Below are 19,296 nucleotides of genomic sequence, written 5' to 3'. Positions count from 1 at the left end.
TGCTGCAGGAGACTGTGAAGGCTAGAACTAGAACAGAGTTTAAAGAGAAGTGAGATAAAGTCATGGAGGTTGGGTCCATGGAGTGCTATTAGCCAGGGGGTAGAAATGGTCTCTGTTCCTGGCCTCTACTCGTGGAAGGCTGGAGATGGATGGCACGAGACAAATGGTTTGGTCATTGTCTTCGATCCATCCCCTTCAGGGTACCTAGTGTTGGCCACTGTCGACAGACAGGCTACTGGGCTAGATGGACCTTTGGTCTGACCCAGTACAGCTATTCTAAGCTCAGGGCTCAGGGTCGGGGGTCTCAGGGGACCACCTTGATTTTCATGCAAACCTGTTCCTGGGTGGCCAGGCTGGCAGCTATCCTGCCCTAGATGGCCACTTTTCTGTGCCTAGTGTGGAGGTCGTGGATGAGGTCCACGATGTCTGCACTAGACCAGGCGGGCGCCCGCCTCTTGCAGACCTGGGCAGGCTCCCGGGAGCCGCCAGCCTGGTCCCGGGAAGAGGTGGAGGGCTGGGTGGCAGCGGTTGGCTGGCTTGTGCTGTGCCAGGTGCAGGGTCTGCTGGCTGGGTGCTGGCAGGCTTGCACCTGGCACGGGCACCGTAGCCAGCCCATGCTCCTTTAAGGGCTCCGGGGCCAGGAGGGGGGCAGAAGAGTTTCCCTGGTGGTGCCCAGAGTGGCCACCAGGGCAAGCTGGGGAGGGCTAGTCTCCCACTAGTTCGAATTAAGTGGCTACACAGCCCTTAATTCGAACTAGTTAATTCGAACTAGGCATTAGTCCTCGTGGAATGAGGTTTACCTAGTTCGAATTAAGCGCTCCGCTAGTTCAAATTAAGTTCGAACTAGCGGTTTGCTGTGTAGCGCCTATCAAAGTTAATTCAAACTAACGTCTGTTAGTTCGAATTAACTTTGTAGTGTAGACATACCCCTATTCACTGAGCTAAATAAAAGTCATATATCTCACCTGCTCCTCTTTCACCTAGCATTTTATTAATCTAATCATTTTTTGTAAGAGTACCTGAAATCTACATGAAAAATTTCAGATTAGGTCCATACAAAACTTTTCATTTCAAACCCATACCAAATTTTTTCCAACATTTATTTTCAGATTTTTGATTTGCCAAATATTTGTGTTTTCTGTTAAATCGAGGTAGACAAGAAACTTACATAATAGAAACTCAAATAAACTCCACTCTGTATAGACAGAAAAAAATTGAGATGTGTGAAGAAGGCGTCAGACCAAGAAGAATCCAAAAATAATATTAAATAAAAGCAAAGGGAAGAAAAGATAAACTCTGAGAAAGATGAGGAGAGAAACATGTATGAGTTCAAGGGGTATTTTGTCTGAGGAAGTATTGAGGGATCAGTATTTTATTTCCAACTTCGCTTAATTTTAATCCATACAGTGCCAGATCCACTGAAGCCAAAGGGGAAAAAACCCTGCTATTAATTAAGAATGATAAAACTTCTTTTTATACACAAAGTCCTGATCTACAATAAAGGGAAAAGTCAACTTAAGATATGCAGCTCCAGCCACATTAATTACAAGGCTGGAGTTGAAGTATCTAAAATCACATGTTTGTACTATCCGCACAGTGGGAGATCGATGGGAGCACATGCTCCAGTCATCTTCCCTTACTCCATATGAGGAGCAGGACTATTGGTCCTGACAGGGGAGCTCTCTTAGTTCAAATTATTGAGTCTTCACTAGACCCACTAATTCGAAACCCAGAAGATCGACTGTGGCAGCATCGATCTTCTCCGTAGTATAGACAAGCCCAAAGAGAAATAATGTCAATACCAGCACTATGGCATGCTAAGGACTAGCATACATTCAATTACATTTTCATGTATCTCTGCACTCCAGATAAGGAAAAGCTATAATAATTATGGTTTTGTATGGAAAGACTTTTACAACTGAAAACACTTAAGGACTAACATATTGAACTTGGATCCTGTTAAAGATATTTAGGGATAAAGTACTGTTTTACTTACCGAGTGTTTCTTATAAGAGGTGTGCTTCCCAGTTTAAAACAAGTTTTCTCATCTCCACAAGATGCCCGTCTCAGAGAAAAACTGTCTGCTAGATCAAAACCTGTGAAATGTGACACACTTATTTAGTCTATTCTTTGTTTAAAGTGATTTTAAAACCTGGGGGAAGTATTGATTTTTAGCATGCTTGGTGCTTTTCTAGTCTCTAGACTAACAGGCTATTTCAAATCCAAGTGCTTTAGGTCACAGAAACTTCCAGTTTGCATTTTCTCATAGGAGGGGATACGAGTATGAAATTCCCTGAACACTTGACTTTTCAACCTCTAAGGAATGCATTGGCTGTTTTCTTTTACCATCTGAACTAATGAGAATAACTATGCTACAGATCTACAGTAAGTCTGAGAAGTAAATGTCAAATCCAGATTTTAACAAGCATGAAAAAAAAATCTTGTGTATATAATTTAAACCACAAAATTATAGAAGTAATGTATTATTATTTTAATACAAATATATTTTCTAAAATGATCTTATACAGTTAAAGCCAGCTTCAGTGGGTCCAGGATTTCACACAAGGGTTTTAAATTTTAGATACTCTACCTTCTGTGTTGAAGAAATGACTTACCTGAAACATCAAGATTATTTTTGTAGATTTGTCGAAGATGATGTTCATCTGATCTCATTATAGGGCACACTGCAACTACAAAAGAATACGGTATAACAGTTCCCATCAAACATTAGCAAATAAAAAAAATAAATTAGACATAAAGCTATTTATTATCATGGAAGTGATCACAGAACTGTAAAGCAACATGAACAGAGTTCAATTTTCAAAGTAATTAAATTACTAGTAATATTCCTTCTTGTTTCTTTACATTTAGGATTATGAAATAAACCAAACTACCATATTAAAAACATCTGTAATTGCATTTTAGTGTTCAAAGTATCCCCTAATATTATAATTATAAACAGATAAGATGTAATCATGTTTTAATTAAATTATTTGTGATTAAAGCAAGCACATATTAAATATTCAAGCACTATGGGAAATAATATTAAATTCTTACAACTTTTATTCCCAATCTAGAATACTATAAAACATGCTATAGTATGCTTGTCAGGAGAGATTATGTGTACTGTAAATTTTTTGGGGGGAAATTACAGCAGAGTAATGAAAATACAAAAATAAAAGTTATACACATATGATGGATTAGCCTAGAAATAGTTAAATGTTACCTGCAATGTAAAAATAACTATTTCAAAATATGGATTAACAAGGATATTGTCACATTATATAAACAATGAAGATCTCATTGCTTTTCTCTTTAAAAGATTGTTACAAATTAAGCAGCTCTACATTATAAATTGTTTTATCTATGAATTAATATGTTTCCAGTAAACAAGCACAGTATTCTAATATCTGTAATATGGTACACATGCAGAGGCTAAATCTAGCAGACTGGTTATATTTAACAGCTGAGACAATAATAAAAATAGGATAAATTAGTTTATCAATGTGAGGTATATTAAAAGCTAAGTTTAAAGTAACTGGCCTTTATTATTAGCTTTAAAGTATGAGGATCTATATATATGGACTCCTATATTTCCAAAACCTTAAAATCAATTAAACTTAACCCAACATTTCATCATGTTGCAGTAGCTTCTTCAGAAAAGATACACACACCTTTTCATGAAGAGGATAAAGACTAAGATCAATTTTGTGCATGTTAAAACAGGGCTATATCTTTTTTACTAAACTCATTAAAATAGTCCCTCTAAAGCCTATTGAGACTACTAGAGGCAAAGGAAGCAGGATTTGATTCAGATACTCTGTAGGCATACAATACTGTTGTGAGTTGAAGTACCCAGAAAAGACTGCCAAAGTACTTCTGAAGTTTCAGCAATAGAGGACAAGGGACTTTCCAGTGTGTATGTTCAGTTAAATGATACAAAGAATGAACTAGCACTAAACTAAAACTATATATATATATTTAAAGGATGTCCAAATATGTTAGAGATTGAAAATTGCCTCAGAAAATGGCAACACTTGTAAAATGCTTGCAATATAACACTGACTTTGTATTAAATACAGAAAATTCATTCTTCTACAAAAATCTTAAATTCCATTCAATAACAGTATTACATCTTTATAATTAGCATTATTATTTGAAGTAGCCAATAAATTTATAGATGGAAATATAATTTAGATTAAAAAATTACTACCTCATGAAATGATTAATGAAACCAATGTCATCTTTATTTCAGAAATCTTTAAACACAGAATGTATAAAAGCAGTAATATGCAAGAACCATCAGATTATGTCAAACATTAAGGTAATTTATCTACAATGTAGCCCACAATTAAAAAGCAAGGTAATTTATGGGCAGATCTGTTTCAAAAATACCAACTATTAGACATGTAAGGAGTCATAGATAATAAATGTTCTTCTAAATGTTCTTACAAAAGAACAAGAATAATAGTTCACATTAGAGGCATTTTTTCCAAGGAGACTGCAGAACTATAAGAGTCTTTGTGTTGCCAATGCCATCTCTGTAGCTTATATGTAATCTTTCATCAGACTCCTAGCTGACAATACAACCCCATTCTCAGTTTTATTTATTGTATAGCGAGTTCTCTGTTATCATGCACTTATTGTATTTCCAATGCTCTTGTGGAAATATACACTCTAGAGCGCAGAGGCATGTTCACATTAGATAATTTTTGCCCCTGACAGTCAGATAATGTGCAGGTCAGATTCTGCTCTCATTTATACAAATATACATCTATAACAACTGTGACAGTGAATGGAGTTACCCTGAATTGACACCAACATAATTCCAGTCCATCATCTTAAACTCACATTAGGGCTACTTGACAGAGGATCAGGGAGTTGCACCTGGCTCTCTCTGGCCCCTCTCCACTAAGTCCAAGTGAAGAATCAAGCCCTAATTTCTCTTCTATTTGCTGACTGAAGCTGTTCCTGAGATGCCTAAGACCATGTCATGCACTGTGAGTGTATTTTTGTCAATGGCACAACAGACATGGCAGGACACACAGTATACTAAGACCACATAAATGCTCCTTTGCTGGCTGTATTCTGTAAACCCACAAAAACTGAAAGAAGTAGAGCAACTCTTTTAACTTGTGCTAAAAATGACCCCATCACCTCAACAGTACATTTTTCTAGAGAGCTGAACCAAGAAATTAGCATGTTAAGACCAACAGCTTTCCATACATATTATTTTTCATACAAGGAGTTGACTTCCCTGAGTTTTATAGACTGATACAATGTCTGTTTCACAGCTATGTTTTATAGTGAGGAAGAAAGGCCCAGCATGATTTTTAACTATTGCTGACAACCCAGCTCCTATATACTCCACTCAAACTAAACAGTTTAGAAAGCGACATTAGACAAGGGGACTACATAAAGAGAATGATCAGAAAAATAAGAGAGTTCTTAACATTCATCAAGGGTATAAAAACGATGTCCTGATTCACTCTTACTTACATGACACCAGAATAAAAGTAACAGGCTACGTCTTTACTGCGAGTTCTTCTGGCAGAAAATACGCTAATGATGGACTCATTAGCATAAGCTGCAATCTCATTAACATATTTTCTGCCATTTCTTTTTGTATAAGGGTTTTTTGCACAAAAAGAAATAGTGTGGATAGGGGTTTTTTTGCGCAAAAAAAAACATTTTGCACAAGATCCTTATGCCTCTCTGGGACAGGCATAAGGATCTTGCACAAAACAGGGTTTTTGCACACAAAAAACCCAACCCTGTTCACACTGCTTCTTTTTGCGCAAGAAACCCCTTGCGCAAAAAGAAACGGCAGAAAACATGCTAATGAGATTGCAACGTATGCTAATGAGTCCCTCATTAGCATATTTTCTGCTGGAAGAACTCGCAGTGAAGATGTAGTCGCAGAGTGGAGCATTGTTTTGTGTCTAGTGTAGCTCCATTATTTCCATTACAAGTAAATGATAGTGGCACATCTGCCCTGAAAAGAACACTGAAAATGTAACATACAGCAATTAATAAGGATATTCATCCTCAGAATGGGTGTACAACTTAAAATTATAGAAATGCCTGACTTCTTCTAATAGAATTGTATTGATTTAGAAGACTAAACTCATTTAACTCTACAAATACTATATGTATATAGACTAATAATCTCACATATGAATCATACCCAATACCTGAAGCTTCAATGCAAGTCTAAGATAAATTAACTTTCTAAAGAGATATAGTACAAACTTCAAACCCCAGTAATTTATAAGGCTGCTTCTACTTTACAAGCTACAGGTATTATTCCCTAACTCGCATACATGTATGAGCAGTAGCTTAATGAGAGCTAGTGTAATTCTGAATCTTAGAACATGAGCCTCTACCACATGAGCTAAAAGCCAACTGGTGAGCTATTAGGTGAGGCTGTAAACCAGACTCATTCTTCTCTATGTAAGTGGTCTCAGTTTCACTAGATGGGACAGTATACCACACACAGTAAGTGTGTGGATTATGCTAACATGTGTACAAATAGTAGCACAGCCATGACAGCACAGGCATTGGCAGTACCAGGAGCAGCATGACTTAATTTCAGAAGGATTTGTACTTGGCAAGGCTAAACCAGGCCACACTTGCCACTCTCTGTACTACCATGCCTACACTGTTTATATCTACATTAGCACACTGCAACCTCAGTGTAAAGAAGTCACGCTATCTGTGCTTTTAGTGGGCGCCTGTCACCCATTTTATTGCACCCCTCAGATAGCCCGGCACCCCTTAACATAGTCCCGGCCCCCGGCCCTTCAGTCCCAGAGCCTCTCTAGTCCCAGGCTTGGCACCAAACAGCACGGCCCCAACGAAGCGCCTTGCCCCACTGGGCAGAGTAGGGGAGTTCGGGCCCGCGCTCCCTCTGAACTCCGGCCCAGGGCCCTTAAGACAGGGACTACGTGTCCCTGCCTAGCGGATGGGGGTAGTGCCCCTAAACACACCCGTTCACGGGCTCCACAACCCTGCCCTGGGCCACTTCCTACTCGGTCCCTCCCAGGGACCAGTCCCCTCCAAGGGTCTTTGCCTCACCCTCGCTCCCTCGGGTCCACATCCCCCAGTCCTCCGCTCCTCTCCCCTCAAACCCTGTGCCGGACGTGGTTTTAAACCCCGCGCCGGCCTGGCTCTCTGGCGCCATCACGCCTGCGACGCCCGGCAGCCCTCCTCCCCCTGTGACGTCACCCCTCCGCACCGCACTAGCCCCTCCCCCCGGGGCATTCTCCGGCGGCGCCCCTTTCTCCCCACGTCCCGTGATGCCGGACCCTAGGCCCGTGCTCCGCCCTAGGGTCCTTGTGGTGGGCCTCCTATTCACCCCCCAGGGAGTCCTCCGGTCCTCGCTCCGGCACCCCCGAGTGCGGGGCGGGAGCGCCCCGTCACACTCAGTACTCCAGGTTTCCTAATTCAGGAACACTTGTAGTACAGACCCTGGCAGCAAAGGTGCCACTTATGGGGCCATAGGGGGGACATAGTAGTCCCTCCCCGCCGAAGTTTGCACCTCTATATTTCATACTTGAGGGCTGCTTAAATCTACATGCCGTAGCTCCAGATGCAGTTCTTAAATGCAACAAAGTTTGAGATGCTTGCAGCTTTGCCCTTGGGCCAGGAAGTTTGCTATAAAAAGAGGGAGGTAGGTGATTAAGAATAATGATTGGACATTCAAGTAATTGAAGGGTCGTTAGCACATCATGAAAACATTGCCAGGTATTTAAAAGATGGGGGGGAAGAGTAGCAGTGTTGTGCTGCTGGGATTGCATTTGGACTAGTACTGTTAAATTTGAAAAAAGGGTAAATATTGAGGTGACAAAATTTCCAAATTGTACAAAATTACTCAAAATAATTAAGCCCACAGCTGACTGCAAAGAGTTACAAAGGGATCTCACAAAACTGGGTGACTGGGCAACATGAAGGCAGATGGAATTCAGTGTTGGTAAGTGCTAAATAATTCACATGGAAAAATATAATTCCAACTATACATAAAAAAGTATGGGGTCTAAATTCTTTTTTGAGCAGTAAAAGCTATCTTGGAATCATTGTGGATAGTTCCCTGAAAACAAGATGGTTTATTAGGTGATGAGCTTTCGTGGGCCAGACCCACTTCCTCAGATCAAATAGTGGAAGAAAAATGTCACAACCATATACAGGCAGTCCCCGGGTTACGTACAAGATAGGGACTGTATGTTTGTTCTTAAGTTGAATCTGTATGGGTATGTCTACACTACCCCGCTAGTTCGAACTAGCGGGGTAATGTATGCATACCGAACTTGCTAATGAAGCCCGGGATTTGAATTTCCCGGGCTTCATTAGCATAAAGCCGGCGCCGCCATTTTTAAAAGCCGGCTAGTGCGAACCCTGTGCCACGCGGCTACACGCGGCACGGGCTAGATAGTTCGAACTACGTAGCCATTCCACGAGGAGTACAGATAGTTCCACGAGGAGTACAGAAAGTTCGGAATGGCTACGTAGAAACTTCAGGATCTCTACCAAGCATTTATAAACCTCAACTACCCACCCGGAGAAATAAAAAAGCAGAGTTTGCAGATATCTACAACACTAAAAACAAATTATGTTAAAAGATTCCTTTCCTTTCTTATCTTAAGTTATTAACGTCTATGTAATGTAATCATGCAAATGTCACGAGCTAGGCCTTTTGTTCCAGTATTCAAAATCAGCCTACAAGCTTTTAACCCACCTGAAATTTTGGCACTACCCCACATAGCAGTGGTCTGCAACTTTTTCAAACCAAAGAGCCAAACTACATCAAAATTCAGAACAAGTGGTCAACAAAGAGCTGTATAAGAATGCTTATTTGCATGACTGAAAATATACAATGTAATATTATTGATAACTGACATGATGATTAATACTAGCATAAATTAAACATTGTACTTACACACTTTATTTAATGGGACTTCTGCTGCTGCATCTTTTTGCACAGTTCTTTGAAGTCTACAGCTCTAGCCCCCAGAGCCACCACGAAGTACCCCAGCCCTAGTCCCCTGAGCTGCTGCTATGTGGCAGGTGGTTGTACATCTGAAGCCGGCTGTTCACGGCAGCTCCGGGGGCCAGGGCTGGGGTACTTCACAGTGGCTCTGGGGGCTGGAGTTGCAAACTTCAAAGACCTGTGTGAAAAGATGCAAGTACACCCTGGCCCCCTGAGCCACCGCACAGCAGCTGGCTTCACCCACAGGGCCACTGCAAACAGATAGCTTCAGCTCCAGCAGGCACTGGCCACGTGCCTGGGGAATACCAGCATGTGGTCGTGGCCTGGCAGTGTGCCACAGCCCAGCATCCAGCGTTTCATGGCCTACTATCTGTCCACGGACTGGCAGTTGGGAACTACTAGTCTACAAAATCATGAATGGTGTGGAAAAATAGAATAAGGAAATGTTATTTACTCCCTCACTAACATACCACAAGAAACACACCCAATCACATCTATAGGCATCAGCTTTAAAACAAATTATTTCTTCACAATCAACCTGTGGAACTCTCTGCCAGGAGATGGTGGAAAGGCTCAAACTATAACAGGGTTCCAATAAGAACAAAATAAGTTCAAGAAGAATAGGTCCATCAATGGCTACTAGCCAGAATGGGCAGGAATGATGTCTTTAGCCTGTTCACCAGAAGCTGAGAATGGGCGACAGGAGACAGACCATCTAATGAATGCTTCTTCAGTTCATGCCTTCTGACATTGGCCTGTGTTGGAAGATGGGATACTAGGCTAGATGGACCACTAGTCTGATCCAGTATGGCCATTCTAATCTTATATGTAACCCAAATGTACCCGCCCCCTGCTGTAATCCACTAGACCCCACTCCAATTCCAGAGCTGGGATAGAGCCCAGGAGTCCTAACAGTTACTCTCTCTCTCTCTGAGTTAGTAAGAATATATATTAAAATTTTAAAGCTAACCAATGTCTCTTAAGCAGCTTGCCACGAGATTCCAGAATGTTAATATTAGAGCTGAGTGGGTCTAATATTTAATTTTTTTTCTTTTATGTAGGAATTATATACAGTGCTCCTGTCAACTAATTGCTAAGTTATCTGCCCAAAAAAAACCTAGAAATTTCTAGTGCCTTAGTAGCCCTAGAAAGAGATGATATGTGTGTGGGGGGATGGCAAATGGAATTTCGCTCCCCCCCCATTTGCTGCTTGGCTTGTACTGAGCATGCTCAGTAGTATTGCTGCAGCCGTTGTCCTCAGTCTGTCTGTAAATACCCTATCCACTTCCCCTCATTCCCTCCCTGCCTTGGCAAAATCTTTAATCCAGAAAACCCTGTTTTCCAGGGTTGCCGGATTGAAGAGGTTCAAGTATATTTGTACCAAGTTGGGGAACATACCCCTAACTCCTAGTGTAGATATAAGTCTGGCAGTTTATACATTCAAAATATTAATGAATTCACCACAGTACTAACATACTATCTAATATTAAATATAGTATGTTCTATAATGAGATATATTCCATATCAGACTTCAAAATGATTGGAGTGTGTCCCTGAAATCATTAGTAGTGTCTGAGTAAAAAATCTGATTTAAAGAGAATATTTTTCATAACATACTTCATGTCAACAGCAGTGGAAATCCAGCAGGTCTTTTCCTGTATTGTTGGCAGACCCCAAACTTTTTATATGCTATACTATCATGAGTCTGACAACAAAGCTTAGCAGTCCATGTTACAAAAAATGGGTAGTCATTGCAAAAAGTTGGACAAGACAACGATCAGAATGAGGCAGAGCTATTAACATTCAAACAGAACACAGAAATGTTCCCATTAGAGAGCTATCTGAAGCATTAGAATTGACTCAGTTCCATACTATGAAAACATATGCTCCCAATAACAAAAAACTAGATGAATCATCTATGTAAACAAAAGAAAACAAATAGAGAAAAACATTAATTGTATTTAGGAAAAGTTAACGCATGGCTGTGGAGAACTTCACTGATCTTCAGTACGGTAACACTATCCTCTCCCTTAGATTTACTATCTTTTATTTTTAGAAGTAATCCCTTCCCTCCAGTAAATGTTACTACACTAGAAGTTCTGCACAAACAAAAACTTAAAGGGATGTTTGCTGTGAATCAAACAGATGTCAGCACACTCAACAGGGCCTAAATAAGACTTCTCCAAGTAGGCCCGGAGCAATTTGTTATGCTCTTCAACATTTCCTCTTTTCAGCACTGCCATTTCTTTAATTACAACAATATTAACTAATGAAATGAAATAATTCCCAAGGCACGTTCAGAATAACAAATGGAAAACAAATCTGTCCCCTTACCATGCTAAGCCACACATGTAGCTTTCCACTTTCTTTTGCATGACTGATTTCCTATATTTCTTTATAATTAAACTTATGTGGGAACTCTCCCTTCATTCCAAAGCCTTTCATCAAAACACAGTTGGACCTCCCTGGTCCAGCACCTTTAGGACCTGACAGGTCCCAGACCAGGGAGTTTTCTGGAGTAAGTGAAGTCTGGGAGGTGGGCGCCAACCTCCCAGCTGCAGCAACTCTGCCGGCAATCCTAGCAGTCCCACCGCCTCGTTGGCCTCTCACCCTCCTGGAGCTTCCAGTAACCCCACTATGGGCTCCACTGTCCCATGAGCTCTACCCCCTGCTTCTTTGCCCTGCCTGTTGTGTGCTTTGGTCCCCCGCTAGCTCTTCTGCTCCACTGGCCCTGCTGGCCAACTCCACTTTGAGTCACCAGCAACCTCTGCCACTGGGGCTCTCGAGTCCCGCAACATCCATGGTTCTACTGGACCACAGTTGTTGCTGGACCAGAGAGTCCCAGACCACAGAGGTTCAACCTGTACCACAAGTAGCCTTTATTACAGGGGTTGTCAGGGTCCTGAGGCTACACAGTATGAGACTTTTACAGAAGTACATTGTTGATAAAGCATAGCTTGAGTTGCAAGGCAGGTCGGGGCAAATGAAAAAAATACAGATGGTGAAAAAGGACAGCCATTAAGAAGTTCCTCAGCAAGGGATGACATGCAAGGATATTGAGAGGAAAAAGCAGAGGCAATAGGACCATCCAGGATGAACTTACCTTGAGGAGGGAATAAGAAAGTCACTTGGATTTAATGAAAGAAGAAATTTTTTTTAAGAGTTTAGACATCTGTCTCTCCTTTTATATGTCCCAGCCTAAGAGTCTTCTATGACTGTCTTACATTTAAATAAAAAGGCTTTTACCTGACTAAAGGCAGCTGCACTTCCTGTTCTGTTTTCAGGTGTTCATTTTAGCATCTTCTGCAGAACTTATAAAATGTTCCTTCCTCAACCCTCTAACTGAGGTAGCTGGTTGGGCCCACCAACTACACTCCTTCAAATGGCAAGAAGGAATTATTAGAGGGGATTATTGAAGGGTTATTAGATAAATAAATATATATATATATAAAAAAGAGCTCATAGTTTTTGCTCCTCTAGCAATTCAAGAGAGTATAGAACTCAAACTCAGATTCTCCACCATGGAATACTTGTACTCTATGCCAAATCATAATTATCACTATTATTTATTATTTGTACACTAGTTGAACTTAAAAGCCTTAATTAGGATTAAAATCGCATTGTACAAAGTACTAATTTTAAACACCTTGTGCCTGATTTTCTAGAGCACTGAGCACCCACAATTGATACCATCTTCAAATGGCTTTCTGGAGGAAGGCATCTTTGAAAATCAGATCCTAATTGCTAATCTTTCTTTTAAAAAAATAACAAACCTTTTCTTTTCTTTTTTTGTTAGTGATGTTAGGCATGCTGCAGGGAGCTGGGATGTGGAGAGTATCTATGGACAACCCCAGAAAACTGACATGTCATTACCTGATGCAATATCATAACATATGGTCCCATGGATAAGAGCACAAATGATTTACAGTACTTCTTCAGAGATAATGTGTTATAGTGACAGAATACAGAAGAAATGAAACAAAAGTTGGGGAGAAGGACATTGTTCTAGAGAAGACAATTAGATAAGAGACAGATAGCAAGAGGTAGCAGAGAAAAGGAGGGGAAGGGAAATCATAGAAATAATAAGACATGTACCACACTTTACTATGACGATTTTTTCTAGAATATTATCACATTACTCTCTTTTCTGTGTATTTAGGGGCAAGAAACTGCCTTATTCTGTATCTCTATAACAGAATGCTGTTAGGGCTCTTAATAAGTGCTTTCCTCAGAATCAGATTAAAACACAAAATAAACTAACAAAAAACTGTATTGATGGAGTTCTAGATTTTTTCAAGTCAAGGACTGGACTCTTCATGGATGTGTAAAGTAAATGTGCCAGAAAATATCAGAATACACTGCAAAAATGCAAGCATCTAAAGCTGTTTCCAAAAGTATATTCCTCTTTGTGTATAGGAAACAGAAATGCTGCCTTTAGATACATCCAATACAGCCTTCTTGAAAAAGAGATGCTAAAACTGATTGAGCTTCCGTAACTTCATATACTTACACAGTCCATTTACTTTCTATGCATCATTATTTATTTGTTGAGCTGTGTCAATATTGAGACTTCTTTTCAGCCTTTTGTCTGTTTGGATAGGGGGAAAAAAGAGAGAGAGAAAAGTACCTGTCTTGTTAGTGGCTGCCATAGAAATTGAAACAGGAAGGAGGAAGAGAATTGTCATCCAAAGCCAAATTATGGAGAGTCCAATGTTCTTCATCTCCCCACGGACACATGTGAACAAATGGCCACAAATCTGAAACAAACAAAAAAAATACTTACAATGGGAACAATATACTCTTATTCTCTCTTTCCCAGTCCTCTACCAAACTAACAGAAACAAAACCCCTCACACATGAGGAAGTCATTTGTTGTACACAACATATATTATTTATCTGTCGTAAAGAGACTGAAAAAGTATATAGAATAATCTGAATTTTGAATTGAGTGATAAATGAATTTCATTGGTACTTTTTTTAGTTTCATGAGGAATTCATTTATAGCACTACTAACTCAGATATTATTTTAAAAGGCACTAAATTATCATTTTATTAGAATGACTAGTTCTCCTGCCCCCCCCCCCCCCCGGGTTTATTATTCTTAGATATTTTAGTTAAATTATTTAGTGGCACAGTGCTGCAGAATGACTGCTGAAGTAAGTCATCAGACCAAATGAGAACTTATAATTCCTTTATATAGTATTTTATTTAAAAACAAAATCATATATGACATGTTTCTTCTTTGCAAAATATGCAAGTGTCTAGGGCAGTCTGACCTAGGTTTGCAGTTTAAATTTATAAAAAAAAAATAATGAAGCTTGTCCAACAAAATATCTTTGTTCTCTGAACACAATACCAAGCTTCTTCTAAGCCAATTACAACTATCAGGAAAATATGGATTAACAAAGCACAGTAAAATGCAACACTAAATTGTTATTCATTTTTCTTGGAGAAAGCATGATGTGGTCCTGTAATAGGAAGATGAACTGAAGAAAAAAATCTGCTGGTACCTCTGCTCCGGAAATGTCATCTTTATGATTATTTTTGCGTTGAACTATTTTCTTTTTCACAGTTATTCTGTCAGCAGCACAGGCAGTAACACAAAATGAATATATGTCAAAAGAACATCTTGTATGTTCCTCCACCTGCTTCACAAGGAGACTTAAATAATGCACAAGAGCTACAGCCCATGGCTCTAAAATCCTTGGAAAGCTCTTACAAATTAAATAACACCGTTACCAATGCCACTATCTCCCTCACTATGCCTACAGTATCTCTGCGTGTAGATGTATAGCTAGCTAGTTCATTACTTCAGAGGATGATCGATCACTTATACAATCAACATGCCAGAACTTAATAGCAAGAATCGACTTGAGTTCACGACGGTCCAGAATGTAACAGAACCCGCCTTAGAATTTAGTTTCTCTGATTCATTTTGATTTGTTTTACAGCCAATAAAAGACACACTGATCCCAACTGACAGACCATGAGATAACTGGGCAGCACAAGGGGGAAATGTGCAGACACTTAAGTCCTCTGCACGTGAGCACGCCCAAGCTGTTATGGGGAAGGCAGCGCACCCCCCAGCCTGACATGGCGCTGCTGGTCAGTTGGCATGAAGAGGCAGCAACACCACTGGCGCTGCCTGCAGGTTCTTGACTTCCTGCAGCAGCTGCTCTCCTGCCGCTTTTGCCCTGTGCTTGCAGACTCCTGCCTCGCTCCAGCCTCCCGCGCAGCCCTCCAGGGTTAGCTCCCAGCCACCGCTGCCCCCGGGTCACCAGCCCAGCCTCTCTAGTTCGAAGCCCTTTGTCCCCAGCCCAACTCGCTCGCCCCTCCCCGGGCGGGCGTGCCCCGCGCAGCCCGCCCGGCGGAGACGCGCCAGCATCTGGGGACCGTGTTTCCCGTAGCCCGGCTCGCGGCAAGGAGACGGCGGTGCCCGCCGCCCACGCACAGCAGAGAAGGAGGCAAAAGCTGGGGGCGCAGGACCCGACCCTTCCCTTCCCGGCAGCTGTTCGGGCGCCCCCCGTGGCCACGTCCGTGTGGGAGAGGTGAGCGCGCCGCGTGGGATCAGGGGGACGCCCCTCTCTCCTCTGTGTGGGGTGCCCCAGCTTGTCACCGCTGCACCCGGTGGCTCTGTGTGCAGAGCCCCTCCTGGGGCCCAGCCGGCAGAGCGCGGCGCTTGTCGCTGGGGCTGATGCCCGGCGCCTACGGCAGCGGACCTGGTGGTTTGCATTTAGCCTACACTGCCTTTTTTTCTGCCGGGGCATTGCAAAATCCGGCATTAGCTGGGGCCACGAGCTAAACTGCAGCAAAACTCAGTCAAACTTACCAGAAAACTAGCAAACATAAAAGGCAGGTGGGGCTTGTAGGGGCAGCGCCTGCTGCCTCCAGGTAGGGAGGAGAGGGTGAATCAGGCTCTCTCTCTCTTTGCTCCAGCCTGTATGCTCTCTAGTCAAATAAAAGTATGACGGGCAGTGAAATGCACAAACAATGTGATTCCATGCAGGAAAGTGCAAGAGCACCCCAGATCCACATAGGTTCCTGGCAGTGCACCTGCAAATTCCAGTAACCTTGTCCTTTCACCACATACCTTGTTCAAGAAACCTTTTCCACTCTCTGCAGTTAGGCCAGCAGAGCCCCACAACTGCAGAGAATGTTACAGACTAATCAATATTTGCTTTTTGTACAGACATTATACATACATCCACAAATATTTAACACATATCCACATTTTGGTCGTGTGCCAGTTTGTAACAGCATGTAAATCATTTTGTTTATAATACATGCACTAGGAGCATTTTAATTGAAACAAATATATATATACATATACAGTCATAGCTATACTAATATTTACACAAGTGTGTCCAGATTTATATAGTACATTATCCCGAGAGTGACTATCATACATAAACATACAGCTAAATCAGAAATAAACTTTGATTGGCAATAAAGTGAACAGAACACAAATACTATAGTATGGGTGATGTGTAAACATTAATTGACTACAAATATGAACAACTTACCTTTAATTTTTAGTAAGTCCTCCAGAAGCACAGTAAATGTCTGCACAAAGCTGCTGTAGTGCTGAGGAGTTGCTGGAGCCAGTCTCCAAAGAGTAGGATGCAGCTCTGTCCTTATTAGTCTCAGACAGTGTGACCCTCCCACTTAGTGAGCACAGAATATACTGCAAGATAGGACAGACACCAACACAAATCAGGGATTTTACATAATCACACTAATCTCTTCCAAGTCTGGTAATAATATAAAAAAGTTATTTTATATGAATAATAAACTCTTCAACAGATAAATTGCCTGAGTTTGATTGCATGAATGAAAGGTTGCATAGGTTCTGGTTGTAGAGCAGTGGCTATGAAGTATACCAGCATTAGCACACCAGCAGGGAACTGGCTTTTAACACTTAAGTGTAAGCACATGTCATTAATTTTATATACTTTATCATAAATTTAAAACCAGCCAACCAAGCAAGCAAATGCGCCTATTTATGGCACTGATGTTGCAAAGCACAGCAGATGACTGGTATTTAGTTTGCCTTTTTAAGCCCATCATTTAAAAGCCAGGCTGTTCTTGCACTGTAATATCATCTGTCTGTGATAAACTGATGACAGTGAGCCTTGCCGCTAATTCTCACTTGAATATGCTAAACTGTACTTTTCTTGGGCCTTGTGAGTGTGCTTGTGACAGCCTTCCAATGTAGCCTTTAGGCATGTAAACCAGAGGATAAAAAGGATATAGAGTAAGAAAATGATTACAAGTTCATATATAGAAGGTAAGGAGAACAGAGTCTTACTTTAAAGCATCTCATTTAAATATGTTTAAAGTTCACTCTTTTTCTTGTAGATCTGGTTTTTTATGTGAAGATGAGGTGGTGATTTGTGAAAAGTGAATCATCAAAGGGTTCAACAGTTTAATGTTGAGTGGATAAACATCTAAAAATGCTTATCTAGAATTTATCTGAACTTTGTTGGCCTTAAAATCAGATCTTATGAATCTTCATTATACTGGGTTTTTCCTCACAAAATTTCCAACAAGAGTTCTAGTTTCACCCAACATGAAAAAAGTGAGCAGGATAACAAATAAGTCATACTTGAAATCATGGTTCATACTCTTTTATCTTTTTTACTTGACGTTTTAAATAGACTCTACTCTTCCATGCTCAGAATCAGAAAGAGAAAGGAAAAATACTCTGGTGGCTGGAATATAGGACTGAGACAGGACATTTAATATTTGCTCTCACATCTGCTACAGACTTGTGAGACTTTGGGAAAATCACACATCCCTAACCTTCCGTTTTCCAGTCTTTAAAACACAAATGGAAATGCCTCCCTATTTCATAGAGCTGTTGTGAGGCTAAAAGTCTGATGATCATAGAGCCAAAATTTGATACTCAGCAAATGCTACTTACAAGAGTTTTGGCTCCTTCCGCCATTGGGAATTAAGGTACATCTAAACTGCACACTTATTTCAAAATAAACTGTTCTGGAATAGTTATTCCAAAATAGCTTATTTCAAAATAGCATATCTACACTGCAGGGAAGCCTCAAAATTAGTTCAAGGCAGGTTTCCATAATGTAGACGTGCTATCTCAGTTTAGAACCCCACGAGGCACTGGGGGGAATAGAATGACCCTGGTGAGGGGCTAATTAAAAATAGCAGAAGTTGAGCATCTACACATACCTTATTTCGAAATAGCTATTTTGGAATAGGCATTATTCTTTGTAGAATGAGGTTTACAGGTTTTGGCAAAAGCCATCCATTATTTTGAAATAATGCTAGTTATCAAACAACGCTCACATTGTTATTTTGAAATAACGCTAGTTATCTTGAAATAACGGTGCAATGTAGAAGCACCCTTAGCTGTCGTGAGGAGCTCTGGTTCTTTCACTCTTCAAGGAAAAACAGTGGGGCTCATATGCATCATAGTGGTAATTGTAACTGAGAACTCATTTACCCATTGTGCTGGTCAGTACAAACAAATTAATTGCCTGAAAAAGTAGATAGAATGTATTTTGTAAAATACTAGAGTTTTCCCTTTAACTATCTCAGCTGTGTTGCAAGGTACAGTGCAGAATACAGGCAGTCCCCGGGTTATGTGGATCCTACTTATGTCGGATCCCTACTTATGAACGGGGCTTTTCTCGCCATGGAGGACGCAGGCGGCGGGACCGCCGAGACGCGCCGTGGTCCCGCCGTCTGTGTCCTCCGCGACGAGAAAAGCCGCTCCGCGTCTCCCTGGTCTGCTGGGGGCGGGGGGGGGGGGGGCGCAGCTAGTGCGCCCCCCCCCCCCCAGCAGACCAGGCTTTTCTCGCCGACGCCTGGGGTAGAGCAGCTGGGGGGCTGCCGAGTTGGTCCCGCCGCACCAAGGGTTGGTGCTACCAGACCAACCCGGCAGCACTCCAGCTGCTCTGCCCCAGGCGTGTCCGATTCAGCCGCTGCTGGTCAGTTTCAACAGCGGCTGAATCTGGACGCCTGGGACAGAGCAGCTGGGGCACTGGCTAGTTGGTCCCCGCAGCGCTGCACCTCGGCGCTGAGGGGACCAACCTGGCAGCACCCCAGCTGCTCTACCCCAGGTGTCCCCAAGTCAGCTGCTGCTGAAACTGATCAGCGGCTGATTCCAGGAAGCCCGAGGCAAAGCTCTGCCTCTGGCTTCCTGTAGTCAGCCGCTGGTCAGTTTCAGGAGCAGCTGAATCGGGGACACCTGGGGTACCCGACTTACATACAAATTCAATTTAAGAACCAACCTACAGTCCCTATCTTGTACGTAACCCGGGGACTGCCTATAGAGGAAATTA

General features: G+C 41.6%; 1 protein-coding gene across 7 annotated transcripts in view; it reads right to left on the bottom strand.

Moving 5' to 3' along the window:
* The window catches only part of COL19A1 (collagen type XIX alpha 1 chain), a 368,607-nt gene extending 351,735 nt beyond the window's left edge, over nt 1-16,872 (bottom strand). For 3 of the 7 annotated variants that reach the window (XM_089777103.1, XM_006127229.5, XM_089777102.1), the window contains exons 1-4: nt 16,510-16,869; nt 13,614-13,743; nt 2,616-2,690; nt 1,997-2,096 (exon numbers count right to left, since the gene is read on the bottom strand). In XM_089777103.1, coding sequence (XP_089633229.1) covers nt 1,997-2,096; nt 2,616-2,690; nt 13,614-13,707 — 269 coding nt within the window. In that variant the 5' untranslated portion in view covers nt 13,708-13,743; nt 16,510-16,869. Of the gene's footprint in view, nt 1-1,996; nt 2,097-2,615; nt 2,691-13,613; nt 13,744-16,509 lie in introns of all 7 variants that reach the window. The other 4 variants (XM_089777104.1, XM_089777106.1, XM_089777105.1 and 1 more) reach the window with 3 other exon arrangements.
* Nucleotides 16,873-19,296: the final 2,424 nt, after the last annotated feature.

Source organism: Pelodiscus sinensis, chromosome 3 (assembly GCF_052426305.1).
Source record: "Pelodiscus sinensis isolate ZL-2025 chromosome 3, ASM5242630v1, whole genome shotgun sequence".
NCBI lineage: Eukaryota > Metazoa > Chordata > Testudines > Trionychidae > Pelodiscus > Pelodiscus sinensis.
The sequence above is the reverse complement of the archived record's forward strand: the minus strand, read 5'-3'. Positions and strand labels throughout refer to the sequence as shown.